The sequence below is a fragment of the Dendropsophus ebraccatus genome, chromosome 4 (assembly GCF_027789765.1).
Source record: "Dendropsophus ebraccatus isolate aDenEbr1 chromosome 4, aDenEbr1.pat, whole genome shotgun sequence".
Lineage (NCBI taxonomy): Eukaryota > Metazoa > Chordata > Amphibia > Anura > Hylidae > Dendropsophus > Dendropsophus ebraccatus.
The window spans coordinates 80,084,800-80,104,741 of record NC_091457.1 but is presented as its reverse complement, the minus strand read 5'-3'; the positions used below and the strand labels follow the sequence as shown (position 1 = coordinate 80,104,741).

The window sequence follows — 19,942 nt, the reverse complement described above, 5'->3', positions numbered from 1 at the left end:
GAGCAGGACATTAGCGACAATAAGAAGTAGTATATAACTGGTCACAGAATGAGAATACATGACATGTAGGGATGAGTCACTAATAATCCTATCTGACTGTATGAAAATTGTAATTGTTGATTGTTCCTGTTTATGTAAAAATTACAGATTTTTGGAAAAAAGTGTGCAATTCATTTGCATTAAACAAACAGCATCTGGCACTTTCTTTCACAGTGTTGTATATGATTCCATACCTTAGGTTCATTAAGTTGGCTCTGCCAGCAGAAGCAAAAATTCGATCCATCTGGCAGTCAGCAAAGTCAGCAGAAAGCCAAGAGTCACAAAGGAAGTACCATGTCCTCTGAGAAGCCAAATCAGTCACAGTAACACGGTGCACATACCTGTCAAAAACATTCATGGCACGGGGAGTCAAACATGGCTGTAGTGCAACTACTTGAACATACGTATAGACCCGATCATATGTCTTTTTTCCATACTTTTGGTCACGCTGCATAAGTGATTCATTAAGTTTTAGCTCTTTAGCTGCATTTATCATCATCTATCAGTTCTTACCAGGAAGGGCTGACTCCAGAGTTACTGTGCCAAAGTCTCAGGCTGTGAAGCTCCCCCAGGTACCGTGTCTTCAAGAGAAAAACATCAACCGCCCCTCTGTGGAACACCTCCTTCAAAGAATCGCATAAGAGATGGGGGTCAGACTGCCCTTCTGAACCATACAGGGTCAGTACCACCTACAAGAACAAAGATATAAAATAATGATAAATCCAAAACATAATTGTGGTTGATATGAACATAACAAATAAATGCAAAATATAGAACATCTTTGGAAAAAGCTCAAGATAATTGTTGCCTGAGTTGGCCAATAAATGTATCTCCTGTATATCCCCCTGTACAAGACTGGTGCCAGACTATGGTGCTAACTTATCTCCCCGAGGACAAAATATTTAGCCAGTTGAAATCCAACATGTCTGATCCTCCACTACCTTGACATCTGCTGTAGTGAGAGAGTCGAAAAGGATTTGGTTGAGACATGTGTAATGATTATGGCCTGCCTTATCCTCTGTAGGGGAAACAAGGCACTTGTAATACAAAAAAAATCATTTCAGGTGTGGTATAAACTGCATGTACCTGTGAAGTAGTGCCAGATCCCATACGAAAGCCAGTGCATACTTTAACCATATATCTATGGTGAAAAGCAGGGTCATTATCTATAAGTATGGCGACTCTGACCTGACAATGGAAAATACACAACATTAAAATGATGTTAATAATTAGAGATGAGCAAACCTGGAGCATGCTTGAGTCCATCCGAACCCGAACTTTCAGCATTTGATTAGCGGTGGCTGCTGAAGTTGGATAAATCCCTAAGGCTATGTGGAAAACATGGATATAGTCATTGGCTGTATCCATGTTTTCCAGACAACCTTAGAGCTCTATCCAAGTTCAGCAGCCCCAGTTAATCAAATACCGAACGTTCGGGTTCGGATCGACTCGAACCCGAACCCGGTTCGCTCATCTCTATTAATAATACTTTGAGCCATGCAAAAAAAAAAAAAAAAGATCAACAAAATAACTGCACAGGCAGTGCAAACACATAAAAAATACAGCATTAGGCTATGTTCACACTACGTAAGAGAGGGGCCGGGTCACGGAACGGTCGGTCTCTGGCCGAATCATCTCGGCCGGTACTTAAGTACCGGCCGGATGATCTTTCCGGCCGCAGAGCTCTGATGCGGGCGCATTGGCGCACACCCGCATCAGATCTTCCCATAGCACCCAGTGAAGCGAGCGGCTGGAGCCGCTCGCTTCACTGTGTGAACTGAAAGGGCTTTCTGCGCCCACAATTCACTGAATTCCGGCTGCAGAAAACTGACATGTCAGTTATTTGCGACCCCGTATGGGATCCCGACCAGAGCGTATACGATGTGTATACGCTCTGGCTGCGATCCCATTGAAAGTAAGGCATTGTTCCACCGCACCAAAAGTACGCCCGTTGTTGCCATCGGCAACAATGGCCGTACTTTTACGTAGTGTGAACATAGCCTTAACCTTAGCAAACACTCATCAGCAAAAGGGGCCATAATCCAGCCCAGGGGCATTAAAGAGGCAGGGAAGAGGCACAGAGAGGTGTTGTTAGTCCCGGATACTGGAGTTAAAGTCCTTCTTTTTGGAAAATAAATACACCAGCAAGGATTTGGAACACAGCTGTGGACTTCTTTTATCATCAGTTGTCAGCTACAAAAAGGTACAATGTAACCATAGTTCAGATTTTAAAATCTCCAGAATATGAATTTCAGTAGCAGATTAAATTCATTTCAATGTGGCAGGGTAAAATCCATGGTTCATAGACCCAGTTCCCCACACTGCAATCCCTCGATCCCCACCAACAGCTCGGATTCAGGCTGTGCAGGTAATGCTTTATTTAAAAATGGTTAAAAAGATGTCAACAAATAACATATACAAAGTTTATCCATATGGTGTCTTTATGTCCTTGCACATGTTTTTTTTTTTTTTACGGTACATTTTATCCGATTCAATATAGCGGGGGTAAAATTTGTGGTGAATCAGCAACAAAGCATGTAGCAAAACCTGTAAATTTATCTGTGACAAGAATTTTTATGCTCAGAAAGAGACATTGAGAAGTTTCCTGTGGAGCCCAGCATTTTCTAGTTACACCCCTGCCAGTAATAGCACAAGCATGCATATGTTTTTTATGAATACATGGAGACATTTCCCACTGTCCAGTTACGCTTACCTTTTTAAGATCCTCCCTATCTTTTTTCCATGCCCACAATAACACAATCAGGAAGAATCCTACCAGGCTTCCGAGCAGTGCCAGTCCAACTGGGTTATTTGCCACATTTGCAAAGAGCATAAGAGTGTCACTGAGGTCCACAATATGTGGCATAACCAAGAAAGAGCTTGCAAAAAAAGTCAGGTGGTTGCATAGACAATGGGTCTCAGACTCCGTGCTACTGGGTCCAACCTGTCCAAGAAAATAGAGTTCCAAATTTAATATGTCAGCGAGCTCACCTTTACTAACAAAATTTACTTTATATCCTTCTGATTGGACAGAAGTTGGTTAGATATCTAGAAGTGTGAGGGTGATTTGAAACATTGCGGGTGATGTGTGCATTGCCACATAAGGTATCCTTGTATTTAATCTGTACTTCATTAGCAGTTGCTGTGAATCCTTGGCTACTCATGCCAACCAGCTTACTGAGGATTTATGGAAACCACCAAAGAAGTATACAGTAAAGGGGTTTCCCCATCGGACAAAGTTATTCACGATCTTGAGAAAAGTAACCCCAGTCTCCTGGTAAAGTGGAGTGTGTTTGTGTGGGTTGTGCATTCTCTATGGCAGCTGCTGTATAAAAAAAAACAACAAAAAAAAAAACAGCTAAACACTGCACTTGGCAATCATGTTGCTAGAGGATAACTTTGTCAGGTAGAAAAATCTTTTTAAGTACAAAACTACAACTTATGATCAAATGGGTTGCCCAATCACGGCCGTGCAGTGCCTCCTGCTTTTGTTATGAAATGTATGAAGCAACCAATCACCTACTTACTGGCTAAGGTGGGTCACTGTTTTTATTTTTTAAAGACGATTTTATTTGCAGTCATCAAGCATAATATACATCCATACAGCATTATGCATAAAAGCAAAGAAAATACAAAGCAAAGTATTGATGTCAAAAGTATATATAGATACAGAAAGGAATGACTGCCGATATTTTCTTTTTTTCTGAAAAGCGTCCATTTGACAAAGGAACAGTGCTAACAGCAGGTTTATAGCCATGGGTTAGATGATCCTCTAAGACATCCAAAGCTGGTTTAATAAACACAGGACTGGATCCATCTTTTCCCAGAGAAGCAGAGCAGACTTCAAAGCCTGCAGTCCGACGAGTGGATAACAGATAGGAGAGAAGCTCTTTGCTTTGTTCCTTCTGTAGAGTGTAGGCCCCGGCGGTCTGGGTCCTCTCTCCCCATGTACCAGTCTGACATTTATCTTATTCATGTAATGTGTTTTTGATCTTGTAATGTTCCTGTTTGTTACCCCTATCACTTGTATAGTGCTCTGGAATTAAGGGTGCTTTGTAAATAAATAAATAAATTAATAATAATAAGAATAATAATAATAATAGATTCGCTCATCTCTAATGTAAAGCCCTAGCCTAAAAAGAGAGCTACTGAGTCGTATATTCTTGGAATGATCAGTCATGAAAGACAGTAAATCTGTAAGCTGTAATTCATGTTTCGAAATGCTGACACTGTTAGACAGTTGTTAGGGCAAGGAGACACATACCAGTAATACCTTTCATATATCCAGCTGTGCTTCCAGAATGTAGACAAATCTTTTATTCTCTGGTATAAAGGGTCAAAGGGGCTTTTCCAAGACAGACATATGAAAGGAACCACACATCTCCTTGAACTAACAATTCAGCTATCCAACAGTGCCTGCAGTTGTAACATGAATTGTACCTGCAGATTTCCTTCAAATACTTAAAGGGGTTATCCAACGTTAAAAAACATGGTCGCTTTCTCTCACAGACAGCACGAGTCTTGTCTGCAGTTCAGGTGTGGTTTGCAATTAAGTTCCAACCCCCGCAAACTTGAGATAAGAGTGATCCTATCTCTGGAAGAAAATGGCCATGTTTTTCTAACGCTGGATACCCTCTCCACTTTAAAGTGTAACTACCATTTAAGCTAATACAAGCAGTCTACAGAATTCAGGTCCCTGTAGCAGATATGAAGGGGCAGAGATCGTGCTCCCACGTGTGGCAGCCCCTTTGTTCTAGCTAGCGACAGGGTTCTCAGCATCCGGACCCAGAGTGATATAAACTTCTGATATGTCAGAAGTTTTTTAAAATGGGAGTTACATTTTAACCTTGTAGTGTTGGTGCTCGGACATGCTGCCCAGGAACAGGCTGGATAGGATTGACAATACTCACATAGCAGCCAAAATCATTCCATGTTCTAAAATCTTCATCCCAGAAAACACACTGTGCAGCAAACAGACTAACAGAAAAGGCCAAACGTGCACGTTGCTCCCATATGCTTCCATTAGTCAAAGCCACATTGATGTAGTAAATCCCAGTGCCTTTTGTAAAGTACTCTGGAGCCAATACCCAGGTATAGAAACCACCTGTTAAAAGACAAAAGACATTACACTGTTACAGAAAATATACAATTCATATGGGTATGTGCCGTATGGGTAATTCAAGTCATATAATGTGGTTTCATGTGTCATTTTAGGATCTGTTGCAAACCAACAGCCCTGTTTTAAGAAGGCAAATCTTGTATATCTTGAAGATCTAATGGTGTGTTTACACACACAGATTTATCTGACAGATTTTTGACGCCAAAGTCAGGAACAGACAGTAAACAGATCATAAAAGAAAGACTGGGATTTCTACTCTTTTAAAATTAGTTCCCGGGCTTTAAATATCTGTCAGATAATCTTTCTATGTAAACACACCATAAGGGTATGTTCACACTGATTAAAACAGGCAGAAATTCTGGGCGGAACTTGCACCACAGATCCCGACGGCCTCACTGTCTTGTGCGCCTCCACTCGAAAAATTGTTAAGCCAATTCTTTGAGCGGAGAACACAGGCACAAGAGACATCACATTGAGACAGTGAGGCAGGTGAGATTCTAAATCTGTGGTGCAAGTTCCTCTCGGAATTTCTGCCTGTTTTAATCAGTGTGAACAGGCCCTTAGTCTTTGGCACAGAAGCTACATTTGAACCTACTGCTGAGATGTGATGCACAAACCGTATGTTCAATGTGTGCTGCTGCACAGTGGCCCAGTTGTGAGGAAATGAATATTTATACCTAGGGTCAAATAAAAAGGATGTTCTACAAGGTACTATAAAATAATGTGCTGCTATCACTACAATAATATGTTTTCTTACTGTCTGGGAGAGAGATGTTCTGCAAGAAGAAGCTGCTGTTGGGTTTTTTCTCAAATCCAAGATACAGGATAAGCTCAACCGAAAGCTCTGGTTCCACTTTCAGGACCACAGTATGGTTATCAGAGGTCACGTTTACTGTAAGGACTAGGTTCTTATCTCTGGTCAGGTACGTCTTAGAATCATTGGATACCATAGTCTGGTTTTTTATTAACACAATCTACAAAAAGAGAAAAAATATGAGCAAAAATGTGCACAATAGATATGATATGAATAACACGTGTCATCTCTCTCCCACACAGGGCCGTTTTAATACATTGGTGGGCCCAGTGCACAGCCCTCAAGAGTGGGCCCCCCCTTACCTTTCTGCACATTGTATAATGTACTGAATTTGCCCCCACACTGTATCAAGAGCCCCAATACATACAGTAGTTACCTTATAACACTATTTCCACCATTCAGTGATTACATATTACATAAAAACTGCACTAAACAAAACAGAAAGATATCACCATTGATACCATTACATAATACTGCCATACCATGACCCCTATCAGTACAAGCCTATAACAGAGTGAAGTTACATCCAGTGACTCACCGGAGGCGTCTTCTCCGATCAGAGTCTGTCACCTTTTCTTTTTCTCTCCATCCAGCGTGGGCCACCTTGAAGTCTTCTCCTGGCTGTGAATCTTCTCTCCAGAATCTGCCAGACAAATATTTTAGGCTCCAACACATACAGTAGTTTGGTCCCTTGTACCCCTATACAGTAGTTACACCCCTCTGTACTCCTACATAGTTACACCCCTCTATGCCTCCATAGTTTTAAGGTGTCCCTGTAGTATATAGACCCTCATGTGCTCCTCCAGTTATATATAGCCCTCCTGTGCGCTCCCCCATTAGTATATAGCCCCCCTGTGCACTCTCCCCAGTAGTATATAGCCCCCTGTGCTCACCCACAATAGTATATAGCCCCCCTGTGCTCTCCCCCAATAGTATATAGCCCCCCTATGCTCTCCCACAATAGTATATAGCCCCCCTGTGCTCTCCCACAATAGTATATAGCCCCCCTGTGCTCTCCCACAATAGTATATAGCCCCCTGTGCTCTCCCCCAATAGTATATAGCCCCCCTGTGCTCCCCCTCAATAGTATATAGCCCCCCTGTGCTCTCCATAATATATAGCCCCCTGTGCTCTCCCCCATAGTATATAGACCCCTGTGCTCCCCAATAGTATATAGCTCCCCTGTGCTCCCCAATAGTATATAGCCCCTGTGCTCCCCAATAGTATATAGCTAACCTGTGCTCCCCAATAGTATATAACCCCCTGTGCTCCCCCATAGTATATAGCCCCCTGTGCTCCCCCATAGTATATAGCCCCCTGTGCTCCACAGTAGTATATAGCCCCCTGTGCTCCCCATAGTATATAGCTCCCCTGTGCTCCCCCATAGTATATAGCTCCCCTGTGCTCCCCCATAGTATATAGCCCCCTGTGCTCCCCCAAAGTATATAGCTCCCCTGTGCTCCCCCATAGTATATAGCTCCCCTGTGCTCCCCAATAGTATATAGCCCCCTGTGCTCCCCAATAGTATATAGCCCCCGTTCTCCCCCATAGTGTATAGCCCCCGTTCTCCCCCATAGTATATAGCCCCCTGTGCTCCCCAATAGTATATAGCCCCCGTTCTCCCCCATAGTATATAGCCCCCCTGTGCTCCCCAATAGTATATAGCCCCCGTTCTCCCCCATAGTATATAGCCCCCTGTGCTCCCCAGTAGTATATAGCCCCCGTTCTCCCCCATAGTATATAGCCCCCCTGTGCTCCCCAATAGTATATAGCCCCCGTTCTCCCCCATAGTATATAGCCCCCTGTGCTCCCCAGTAGTATATAGCCCCCGTTCTCCCCCATAGTATATAGCCCCCTGTTCTCCCCCATAGTATATAGCCCCCTGTGCTCCCCAATAGTATATAGCTCCCCCTCCCATATAACATTGAAAAAAACAAACACTTTTACTCACCTGGGTCCACGCGTTCCTCTTCTCTTCCCTCTTGTGGCCGCACTTCCTGTGGTCACAAGAGGCTGCACTCCCCTTACCCTCGCGCCGACGCTCCAGTGACGTCGGCCGCTAGAGGGAGAGTGCGGCCTCTTGTGACCGCAGGAAGTGCGGCCACAAGAGTGACTGACAGGGAGGGAGCCAATGGCTCTCTCTCTGTCAGTGTCGCTGCTGCTGCAGCGCTGAAGCGCCGCAGCAGCAGCGGACGGGGGCAGCGGCGGACGGGGGGGCCCTGCAGGGGGCGCCATGGAGGGGTAAGTAGATTACCCATCCATGGCGCTCCCCCCTGACAGGCTGGTGGCCGGAGCCCTGTGCGATCGCACTGGTCGCACATAGCAACGGCCGGCCTGCTCGGGGGGGCCCCTTTAACCAGTGGGCCCGGTGCACGTGCACCATGTGCCCTCTGGTTAAAGCGGCCCTGCTCCCACATCATAATGTATATACTGGAAATGCAAAGGACAATAATTACATGTTTTGCAAATATGTTCAATGCAGAAAAAATAGGAGCAAAGCTATTCATCACTGCTGGGCATACTTCTCACAGATATTTGGCATGCACATGCATTCCATAATAATAATAATTTTTATTTACTTGTACTTTACAATTCTGGGGGTACATACTTAAACAAAAATCAGACATTGCAGAGACACACATGTAATTACCAAACCATACATGAGGGGTGAGGGCCCTGCTCGCAAGAGTTTACAGACTATGAGGAAAGGATTGGAGACAAGCTTTGGGTATTGGTGGTGAGTCTGACATTCTTAGGGCATTAGTGGAGCGTCAAGCTCGGGAAGGACAGTAGACAGAGATGAGGGAGGAGATGTAGGGAGGTGCAGCACTGTGGAGAGCTTTGTTGGTGAGCAGGAGGAGTTCGGTATAGCGGTTGAACAGGTATATGAGCCTGGCTGCTCCATTAAGAATGGACTGGAGGGACGTTACTGCTTATTTCTTGTCATCAGTGGTTTGTGCATGTGATATCCTTATATAGCTTCGCTTTCTGCATTGGGTCTATTTCCCTCCCGCTCACTTAAAACTTTTGGGAATGGCAGCAGATGATGCCTGTTTCTGTTGCCATAGTGATATGGGAACCTTTTTACACTCAGTTTTTTTGTGCCCCAGAGTACTACCTTCCTGGTCATCAGTGCTGTTGTTTCTGCATCAGCATTTTGACTTTCCACAGATTCTATCGCCCCAGGTATGCTAACTTGGTGTCATAGATACTATTATATTTGGCACATACAGGCGATTATTTTTCCATATCCTACTGTGTTGTGCCAGGAAGGTGGTGATCATGGCATAGAAATCTCCCAAAACTCCTCTATCGCAATGCAAATCTCTTGTCAACTCATACATTCCCCTGTATAAGGTGCTCTACCAAAAAAGAAACCGTCCCAAAAAGTTTGATAGGATTTGGTCGCAATGGCTGGCTACACCTGATACGGCTTCTCAGCTACAGTCTTAACAAGTATGGCCGGTTCCTTTCCTGGGCTTGGGGGTGGAGGGCAGGAGTGTCGCAGAGTATGTATGAATGGTGAATGAATGTTACGTATCTTCTGTGTGTCTTTTGATTGGTGGGCCTCAGGCATCGGGTCCCTGTAGCTGATTCATCATTAAGGAAAGGATTGATTTTAGAGATATTTTTTAGATGCAAATGACAAGAATGTGAAAGGTATCGAATATGGGGACTAAAAGACAGATCAGAGTCAAACAACCCCAAGGCAGCGGGCTTGTTGTGTAGGGGTTATGGTTGCACGACAGGCAGAGATGGAGATGTCAGGTAGGGGGCGGTTAGCAGAGGGAGGGAATACAAGAAGCTCAGTCTTAGCAAGGTTGAGTTTTAGGAATAGGGAGGACATAATGTTAGAGACGTCAGACAGACAGTCACTGGTGTTCTGTAGAAGTGCGGGGGTGATATAACAGGAGAAGGTATACAGCTGGGTATCATCAGCATAGAGATGGTACTGAAAAACAAACTTGCTGATAATTTGTCCGATGGGTAAAGTGTAAAGTGAGGAAAGAGGAGGGCCCAGGACTGATCCCTGAGGAACCCCGACTGTAAGGGGGAGGAAAGATGAGGTGGAGCCAGCAAATGATACGCTAAAGGTGCGGTCAGAGAGATAGGAGGGAAACCAAGAGAGAGCAGAGTCTTTCAGGTCGATAGAGTGGAGCTGGTGGTCTACAGTGTCAAAAGCTGCAGATAGATCCAGGAGAATAAGCATAGAGTGGTCACCTTTAGATTCCATGGCTCTTTCTGCACTTAAGTTTGGTTGACATGTCAGTATGAATACATTGAGAATACATCTAGCCAGAAGTCATGCCCACCTCAATGTACTCTGTCATGTTTTCAATGCTAATGCTGCCATTATCAGATCCAAGCAATATGTTAACCACAGGGCCTACTATTTCCACTGGACTTAAGTGACTAAATGGATTAGTGGAGAGAGCCAAAAGCTGAAAAGAAAAGGAGTAAGAGAGGGTTAATGTTATAGAAATTGGAGTGAGACATATTCAATAAATTTCATCACACACATTTTTATATCATAGACAAAACAATTGACATACACATACTAAAGCCAGGTTCACACAGGTCCGGCTGGGTACTTAAAACATACCTGTCACAGTGTCGCCTTTACAACATCTGTGCACAGTCACAGGCTATGTTCACACAGCGTATTTTTTCGTATTTCTATGGCCGTTGTTGCCGATTGCAACAACGCCTGTGGTAAATACAAAAAAATACATTGGCTTGCCTTCTATGGGATCCTGGCCAGAGCGTATACACAAAGCGCCACAAAGAACTGACATATCAGTTTTCTGCAGCCGCAATTCATAGCGTGCTGTGGTGAGTTCTGATGCGGGGGCGCATGGATGATCATCCGGCCAGTACTGCAGTACCGGCCGGGATGATCTTTGCAGAGACTGGCTGCTCCCTGTCCCGGCCAGGTCACGGAACGGCCGGTCTGTTCCGGTGCGTGAACATGGCCACAGCTGAAGTTTGGGATGCCATGGAAATGTCCCATGCATTGGCGAGTTCTATGCATGAGTCCTATTTGTTTAGAATTGGGTTTGTGAAAGCAACTCACTGACGCAAGGGACGTTTCCACAGCAGCCTGAAATTCTGCCATCAGCTTTGACTGTATCCAAAAAGTTTAATGGGAACATGTAATCAGAAAATGAGCTACTGTTTAAATATTATTTTTATGTTAAACATATTTTTTAAGAATTTTTGGTGACTTTTTTTTTAATTTTCTATTTTACTATCTATATTAGAAAACAATCCTAAAATCTTGCAGTTTTCATTTTCACCACTGGGGTAAAACTAAGCTCAGACTTCATGTTGTGTCTATTGTGATAAGAGGAGGCTGCTGTACAGCATTGCAGTCACATGTGACATCTGTAAATAAGGAGATAATAGAAGCTTCCTGTGGAACGACCTCTTTAAAGGTCACGCTCAGTAACGTTTCACATTCATCTCAAGGGGACAGACTGTAGTCTCCTATGTCTAGGGAGATGGTGACATAGGCTGTAGGGGCTGGTCAGAGATGGTGACATAACCCAGGGAGTGGAAGGACTAGCGCTCAGAGACAAAAGGACTGAGCTTTAGCCTCTGCCAGTGGTGAATCATGCACGCTGAAGCCAGTACTATTAGCAGTTACACTATATTAGTAAGTTATGTCTTGGGGTGATCATATACCATTTTCTTATATCAGATAACCACCTTTGAGTCACCACAAAGACATAAAACCCCTAGGGGTGGAAATATTGATAAATTAAAACATTAACATATAGCTGCTTTACTGCCATGTTAAATCAGGCCAGTGCATTAATACTGTATATTACATTGAATATATTTTTGACAGAAAATACTGCAGCAAAATATGATAATGTCACATCATAAATGGAAAGAGGAAGAAAGGAAAATATTGTAACTCACCATTATATTTACTGTCTGGTAGGCCCCAGTTTGTTCCTGCAAAGTTACTGAGTTGGGGAAGGTGACTCTGCAGGCAGCTGGAAGGTCAGTAGTGAAAGGTCCTGCAGTCAGGTCTGAAGACGCCACTCTGATGATAGCCAGAATCAATATAAGTAAACAATATGTATCATTATAGGCCCAGATTTTATTAAACTGTGTAACATAGAATCACAGCCATGCTGTGGGCAGTTTACACCAGCTTATATTTTATGTTGTTTGATAAATCTGGACCATAGTATGTATAATAAAACTTTAAAGGGTTATTCCAGATATATTTGCATTTTTTACAGTGGCCCCAGCACCATATAAAATGTTACTGGCCTACCTGGGTTACTGCTCATTACTCTGCTTGCTGCTTCAGAGACAGATGCAGTAACGGCTCAATCTGGGCAGGCCTGCATGGCCGAGATGAGTCTTTCTTGAAATAGCAAGCAGATCTACAAGTGGGGAACCCGATGACATCTCAGCACTTCTCTGTGGTGGACCCAGGTGGGCAAGTATGTCTTTTTTTATAGCAACCCCAGCACCAATTTAAAAAATAAAAAATGTTTTATATTTGGAATACCCTTATAAGAATAATACTTATTATCATCATCATCATCATCATCATCATTATTTTTAATAATATTAACTTACTTTAAAGGGGAATATATTTGTACCATTATATTTCTATATTACAAGTTTAGAGCATAAAGTCGCCATCTTGTGGTAGTCTCTAGTTACTGCATATTATATCTGAGGAATCCAAAATACAGTATTTTAAGATATTATGTAAAAATAAACATTTTTCCTTTGCTATAGTTCCAAATTATTCCCAAAGCCAAATATCCTCATTGTTTAAAATGATATCCTCATTGTTTGAAATGTAAATTACAACTGCTCCAAAATAGGTACAGATAATGCTAGCAAATGATGTGTTAAACAGGCATTAATTGGGCTACAAGCAATAATATCAGGGTGATGTACCTGGCCACAGTCATACTGGATGAACTGGATGTAAAAGAATAATTCTGTATGGAATTGTTTCCTAGGGACAACAGAGCCCCTTCTACATAATCCATTGAAGCTACTGAAGAATCCAAGATCCAAACTACCTGTGCAAAATAAGGGAACTGAATAAAGCATGTTGACACTAAGAACTCATAAGACCACCATTGCAGAGGTAACTGCTTATAAAAACATTATATTGCTAAGTATCTTATTTAATAACACAAATAAAGGAGAATAAACCTGATCAGAGGTCAAGTTCCCATAGTTGTCCAGAGACGCCCTCATAGTGATATCGAAGGCGTTGACTAGAGACTGCGCTGCACCAACTACCACTTCATTGGTGATATTAACATCCTCACTCAGTGAGCCTGACAACTGTCCCCCGAGAGTCAGCAGAATGTCACTAGCGTTGACCTAAAACAAATATCAAGACGATAATGAAGGTTTACAAGAGAAGAGAACCCCTATAGCAAAAACAAACATGGAGCACCAATGCTAGTGTTTCATAGGACTACTCTCCTGAATCTGCACATCAAGTAATCTACACTATAGCTGAACTGTTTGAGATTGGTGTGGCATGCAGTTGGTATTAGGACTCAATACACAGCCCATACAGGCTCAGTCAAGCCCTGTATGTACAAAAAGATTGTCCCCTAAAAGCAATATTTCTAGAGTGCCTCAGCTTCATTAGCTATACATACATATATATATATATATATATATATATATATATATACACCACCATTTGGACAGAATCCAACAAAAGAAACATGCAATCTGTGTTTCTGTATAAAATCTAAACAGTAGAGAGCTCATGGACTTCTGTGGCAGCCCTGTTATAGTTCCATATAAAACAAATCCACAATATGTTAGTAAACATGAGCTTTTTTTGGAAGCCTATAGGATTGCATATAATAATGTCTTTAATAAATCACCTCTGTTGTAGGCAATGTTACAACAGGGAGCAAAGCTATTTACACAGATGAAAACATACAGTGACTTTAAACAGGTTTTACCTGCAGAACTAACGTTAATGACTAAAATGTCCATGCTGCAATAAATGATATATGTTTACCTGCGACTCAGGTGACAACAGATCACTGACATTGAGCAGCTGCGTCAGTATATCTGAAGCTTTTGACACAAGCGACACATTCCAGATCTCCGTCGCTACTTTCCCCAGCTGAGCTATGATCTCTGAAGTAATCTGTCAATTGGAAAATAATAAGTGCATTTTCAATTTATAACAGTTATTAACATTAACTAACAGTAATAAATTAAGTTTAACAAACCTGAGTGTGCAGCAATTGATACCAGTGGCTGAAGAAGTTCGATGTAGCCCAAGGGAGTCCTGAACAATGGATACAGCCAATGGCTATGTTTCCACACAGTATTTTTGCTTAGTATTTTGCGCAGTATGTTGCAACCAAAACCAGGAGTGGATTGAAAACACAGAAAGGCTATGTTCACACACTGTTAAAATTGAGTGGATGGCTGTCATTTAATGGCAAATTACCCTTATTTATAAACAACAGTCATTGTTTTAAAATAATGGCAATTATTAGACATTTAAAGGGGTTATCCAGCGCTACAAAAACATGGCCACTTTCCCCCCTACTGTTGTCTCCAGTTCAGGTGCGGTTTGCAATTAAGCTCCATTTACTTCAATGGAACTGAGTTTCAAAAACCCACCCAAACTGGAGACAACAGTAGGGGGAAAGTGGCCATGTTTTTGTAGCGCTGGATAACCCCCTTAATGTCGGCCATCCACTCAATTTCAACAGTGTGTGAACATAGCCTTTCTGTGTTTTCAATCCACTCCTGGTTTTGGTTGCAAAATACTGAGCAAAATACTAAGCAAAAATACTGTGTGGGAACATAGCCATAGACTGTATCCATTTTTCAGGACTCCCTAGGGCTACATCGAACTTCTTCAGCCACCGGTATTAAATGCTGCACACTCAGGTTTGGATGAATCCAAGAATGCTCAATATTTGCTATTTTCTAATAATTACTAGTAATTACCAGCCCTTTAACCTTTTGATAATATGATTATGGTTATCAAGAAAAACATTGCTGCTTTCCTTTTGTCTTTAGGTTAGTTGTGGTATTGCAGCTCAGTTACATTGACGTGAATAGAACCAAGTTGCGATTCCATACACAACTTGAGGACAGGTGAGGAAATCACCATACAATACAGTATATTAGCTCTCTTTGCACTCTTAGGCCACAAACACAAAATGTCTTTTTATGACCGTTTGAAGACCAATTTTTTGGATCACCACCATTTTGTGCCCAAATAATAGCTGTTGCTTTGAAATAACGTCTGTTATTTGGGTGCAAAATTTTGGTTGTCCAAAAAAAAAATCTATTAAATGGCCCAAAAAAGATGCTGTGTGGTTGTGGCCTAAGTGGGCTTGCATTGTTTGACAGCTATGGCTTTTATACAGTTTAGGTCAAGCATCTTTACCCCTTCTACCCCCCCCCTCCCCCCCCCCCCCACACACTTTTAATGGAAACCATGCATGACCATTTCTGCTTTGATCAAAACATTTACCTTGAATTGGGTAATGTACAGAGACAAAAAGAGAAAGAATTAAAAAAAAATCATGATAAAAAACAGTTGAGACATTCCCTTCATATCAACTGGAAAGATAGTTTATACAGCATTAGAACAATTTATGTAAAATACCTAACCTGTTTTGCACTGTCAAGTGTTAAATTTTTGAGGGTCTCCTGACTGAGTGGTGTGATTGCATCCATGTTTGGGGGATCGGCTGGTTTGCTGTTTTTTGGTTTAGTTACAGCCGGTTTTTTGGTGGTAGTGGACTTTTTTGTAAAAAAACATTTTCCCCACAAACATAAAGCACGTCCCTAAAAAAAGAAAAAAAAAGAACATTATAAGTATACATTTTTATATGGGATATGGGCGTATTTACATATAGATACATATATACAATATGTAAATACACTAAAGTCATTTAAACAGCATTAAAGTGTCACTGTCGTTTAAATATTTTTTTGCGGTAATCAATAGTTCAGGCGATTTTAAGAACTTTGTAATTGGGTTTATTAGCCAAAAAAAGCATTTTTATCATGAAAAAGCAGTTTGAAGCTCTCCCCCCATCTTCATGGTTTTCTATGAAGAGGGGAGGAGTGGAGGGAGATCAGGCACCAAAACAGGACAACAAAGAGTAAATATACAGCTACATCACCAGGCTTTCTCCTCTGACGTCAGCACTGACCTCTCTGACCTCTGACAAAGTCAGAATTTTTTTTTTTTAATCAAGCGTTAATGAGACCTACTTGTTGGATTTTTCAACAATTTTCATTTTTTCAATTTCGTTTCCCCCCCCCCCCCTTGTAAGAGCTCTAGCACTTTCATTTTTCTATCTACAGGGAAATGTAAGGGCTTGTTTTTTCTAGGATAGGTGTACTTTGTAATGGCGTCTTTCGTACTACCATAATGTGTATGATGGAACCCCAAAATATTATTTATGAAGATATAAATTGGTGAAATTGGAAAAAAGAATGCAATATGGTAACTTTTGGGGGGTTCCTGTGTCTACGTAATGCACTATATGGTAAAAGCGACATGATACCATTATTCTATAGGTCAGTCCGAACACAACCATATGCAGGTTTACGCAGATTCACTTATGTTATATATATTTTTTTATGAAATCCTTTTTTTTCCCCAATTAATTAATAAAATTGCCCTATTGTGACTCCTATAACGGTTTTATTTTTTCACCTATGGGGCTGTATGGGGTGTCATTTTTTGTGCCATGATCTCTAGTTTTTATTAATACCATATTTGTGTAGCTCAGACGTTTTGCTCACTTATTATTTTTTTTATATATAATGTAACAAAAAATCTGTAATCCTGGCACTTTTTTCGTTTAAGCCGTTTGCCGTATAGGATGACAATTGTTATATTTTAATAGATCAGAAAATTACACACGCAAATGTATATAATATGTTTATTTATTTATTTAATTATTTTTATATGTTTTATTTATAAAATTTGATGGGGGTGATTTTAATCTTTATTGGGGGAGGGGCTTTGGGGTATTTTTAACCCCTTAACAACAACGGGTGTACATTTACACCCTCACTGCCTGGGACTTAACGCAGAAGGACGTAAATGTACACCCTGGCGCGGTCCCGGGCTATAGAGCGGGCTCACGAGCTGAGCCCGCCCCATACCGGGTGAGGACCGGCCGCTATCTGCAGCCAGGCCCTCACCCTCAATGGCAGGCAGCTGCGATCGCACGGCCCCCCGCCATTAACCCCTTAAACGCCACGATTGCGTGAACGCGCCGCGGCGTTTAAGTATAAGTGACCGGAGGTCTTCTCCTTACCTCCGTGCAGGCCTCGGATCGGTCCTCTGATTCAGCCTGCCACAGGCAGGCTGAATCAGAGATTCTCAGATAACACTGATCCCTGCAATGCTATGGCATTGCAGGGATCAGTGTTACTGATCTAATATATGTAAGTGATAGTTCCCTAAGGGAACTATAAAAGTGTTAAAAAATAAATAAATAAAAGTTTTACAAAGTGCCCCAAAGCCCCTCCTCCAATAAAAGTGTAAATCACCCCCATTGCATACATAAAACACATAAAAAGTAATAAAGTTAATTAACATATTATACACCGTAGCGTGCTTAACCGTCCGATCCATTAAAATAAAACATTACGGTACAAATACGCAGAGATTTTTTTTTTTTTTATGACATTTTATGTATAAAAAACTTAATAAAAAGCGATCAATACATTTGATCTAAAAAAAAAAATGTTACTAATAAAAACAAGAGATCATGATGCAAAAAATGACACCCCATACGACCCCGTAGGTGAAAAAATAAATGCGCTATAGTCACAATAGGGCCATTTTAAATATGCCTATTTGCAAAAAAAAAGTTTTACTGCTTATAAAAATAGTAAAACATAAGAAAACCTAGTAAACCTGCATATCACCGTGTTCAGACTGACCTATAGAATAAAGGAAAAATGACAGTTTTACCGCAAAGTGGATTACGTAAACGTTGAAGCCCCCCAAAATTAGCTGAATTGCATTTTTTGACCCAAGTTCACCCCATAAATGATATTTTGGGGGTTCCATAATTCATTTAATGGCAGATTGAAAGATGTCATTACAAAGTACACCTGTTCCTGAAAAAAACTAGCCCTCACATGGCCCTGTAGGTGGAAAAATGAAAGCGTTATGGGTCTTAGAAGGAGAGGAGTTGTCTCTGACGGATGCGGCATTACAGTCGCCGCCCGACCAACCACCGCCAGAATATTTGCTCAAATGGGAATCTGACCTCAATCTTTCATTGTCGCCCCAACAAAGGGAGAAAATACTCACCTTGGCGCACAAATCTTCAATATGCTCGTCCTTTCAGGAGACTGGATATAAGATCTTGACCCGTTGGTATAGAGTTCCTTCTAAGCTACATATTATGTGGCCTGATGTGAACCCGTTGCGTTGGCGGTGTGGCGTGGCAGAGGGGACGCATCTTCCCATATTTTGGTCCTGCTCGGTGCTTGCCCCTTCTGGGACGCGGTGCAGCGGACTATCAAACAAGTGACCAATACCAATAGGGTCCTTACCCCTGCTCTGCTTCTTCTGCAGCACTGTGGGATGCCCCTGACAGCATATACGAAGTCTCTTCTTCGCTTTCTGATTATGGCTGCACGGGCCTGTATCCCATTGTATTGGAAAAAGACTGCTCCCCCGCCGACCTCCCTGTGGGTGTCGAAGGTGAACGACATCATGCGGATGGAGGACTTGACCTCCAACACGAATACCAAATTTAGGAACACCTGGTTTGTGTGGCTGTCCTACCAGGACACCCCGGAGTATCGCTCTCTGCTGCGTACTGAGGCAGGGGAGTAGAAGGTGTATGACCGTTCGCCTTGAGCTCGCGGGGAACCTCGGCGCTGAGGACTAGTGGATCCTGGCTCAGACCTGAGGCGGGGAGGTTGATCCTGTCCAGATTTCTTGATACGCTGCACTCCCTTTGTTCCTTCCGCCCCCCCCCCCTGACCTTCCCCTTTTCTAGCTTCTGATCTTTCAGTCCCGATTCTTCCTTTCTGATCTTGTACTGTTTCTTGGATACCTCTCTGAGGTCGCTAGTGGCACCAGTGGGTGCGACCTCGTTCTTTTCTGTTTTATTAAAATCTCCGATGACAGTGAGGGGGTCGAGGACCCTGGGGATCTCTTCCATGTATCTGGGGTGCATTGTTTTAAGCTGTGTCATGATCAAAAGATTAGCTGCTTCTATTCTGTATGTGTTATATAAAAATTTTGCCTTGTGTTATCTTTGCACCTACATTTTCTGTTAATGTGATTTGCACGTGAGAGGGTTGGTGGGGGTGTTGTCGCACCACCTCCCTGTTGTTCTTAAAATAAAGAATTAAAAAAAAAAAAAGAAGGAGAGGAGGAAAAAACAAAAACGCTAAAGTGACAATCGTCTCTGTCCTTAAGGCCATTTCAGGCTCTGTCCTTAAGGGGTTAAAAAACATTTTTCCTTTTTTTTTTTTTAACACACATTTTAAGTCCCCTTGGGGGACTTTTACATGCAATCTTCAGACTGTAAACACTGATCATTGCTATGCCATAGGCATAGCATTGATCAGTGTTATAGGCGCTCAGCTGATTGAGCCTGCCTGTGGCAGACTCAATCAGCAGAGCACCAATCGGACCGCACTGAGGAAGGTAAGAGACCTCCGGCGGTCCGTGAAAGCGATCGGGATGTGACAGGAGCAGCTCCTGTAACACTTAAACCCAGCGTTGCGGCGTTAAAAGGGGTTAACGACAGTCATTAACGGTGAGGGCCCGGCTGCTGACTGCCCCCACCTGATATGAAGCTTCATAGTACATTAGACACCCATGCAGTTACGTCATGGGTGGTCTGGTGACAGACATCCATGACGTAACAGTACGTCATGGGTCGTCTAGGGGTTAGAGGTAAAGCATTATCACTTTTATGCAGCCTGTACCAAAATAA

At 42.3% G+C, this 19,942-nt stretch overlaps 1 protein-coding gene across 1 annotated transcript in view; it reads right to left on the bottom strand.

The window, feature by feature from the left end:
• Positions 1-130: 130 nt before the first annotated feature.
• LOC138789291 (polycystin-1-like protein 3) overlaps positions 131-19,942 on the bottom strand; it is a 36,575-nt gene continuing 16,763 nt past the window's right edge. Inside the window, exons 5-16 of the mRNA XM_069967895.1 lie at positions 15,624-15,800; positions 14,002-14,133; positions 13,167-13,340; positions 12,903-13,030; positions 11,898-12,024; positions 10,286-10,414; positions 5,916-6,132; positions 4,950-5,143; positions 2,753-2,983; positions 1,126-1,227; positions 553-728; positions 131-380 (exon numbers count right to left, since the gene is read on the bottom strand). Coding sequence (XP_069823996.1) covers positions 131-380; positions 553-728; positions 1,126-1,227; positions 2,753-2,983; positions 4,950-5,143; positions 5,916-6,132; positions 10,286-10,414; positions 11,898-12,024; positions 12,903-13,030; positions 13,167-13,340; positions 14,002-14,133; positions 15,624-15,800 — 2,037 coding nt within the window. The remainder of the gene's footprint in view (positions 381-552; positions 729-1,125; positions 1,228-2,752; positions 2,984-4,949; positions 5,144-5,915; positions 6,133-10,285; positions 10,415-11,897; positions 12,025-12,902; positions 13,031-13,166; positions 13,341-14,001; positions 14,134-15,623; positions 15,801-19,942) is intronic.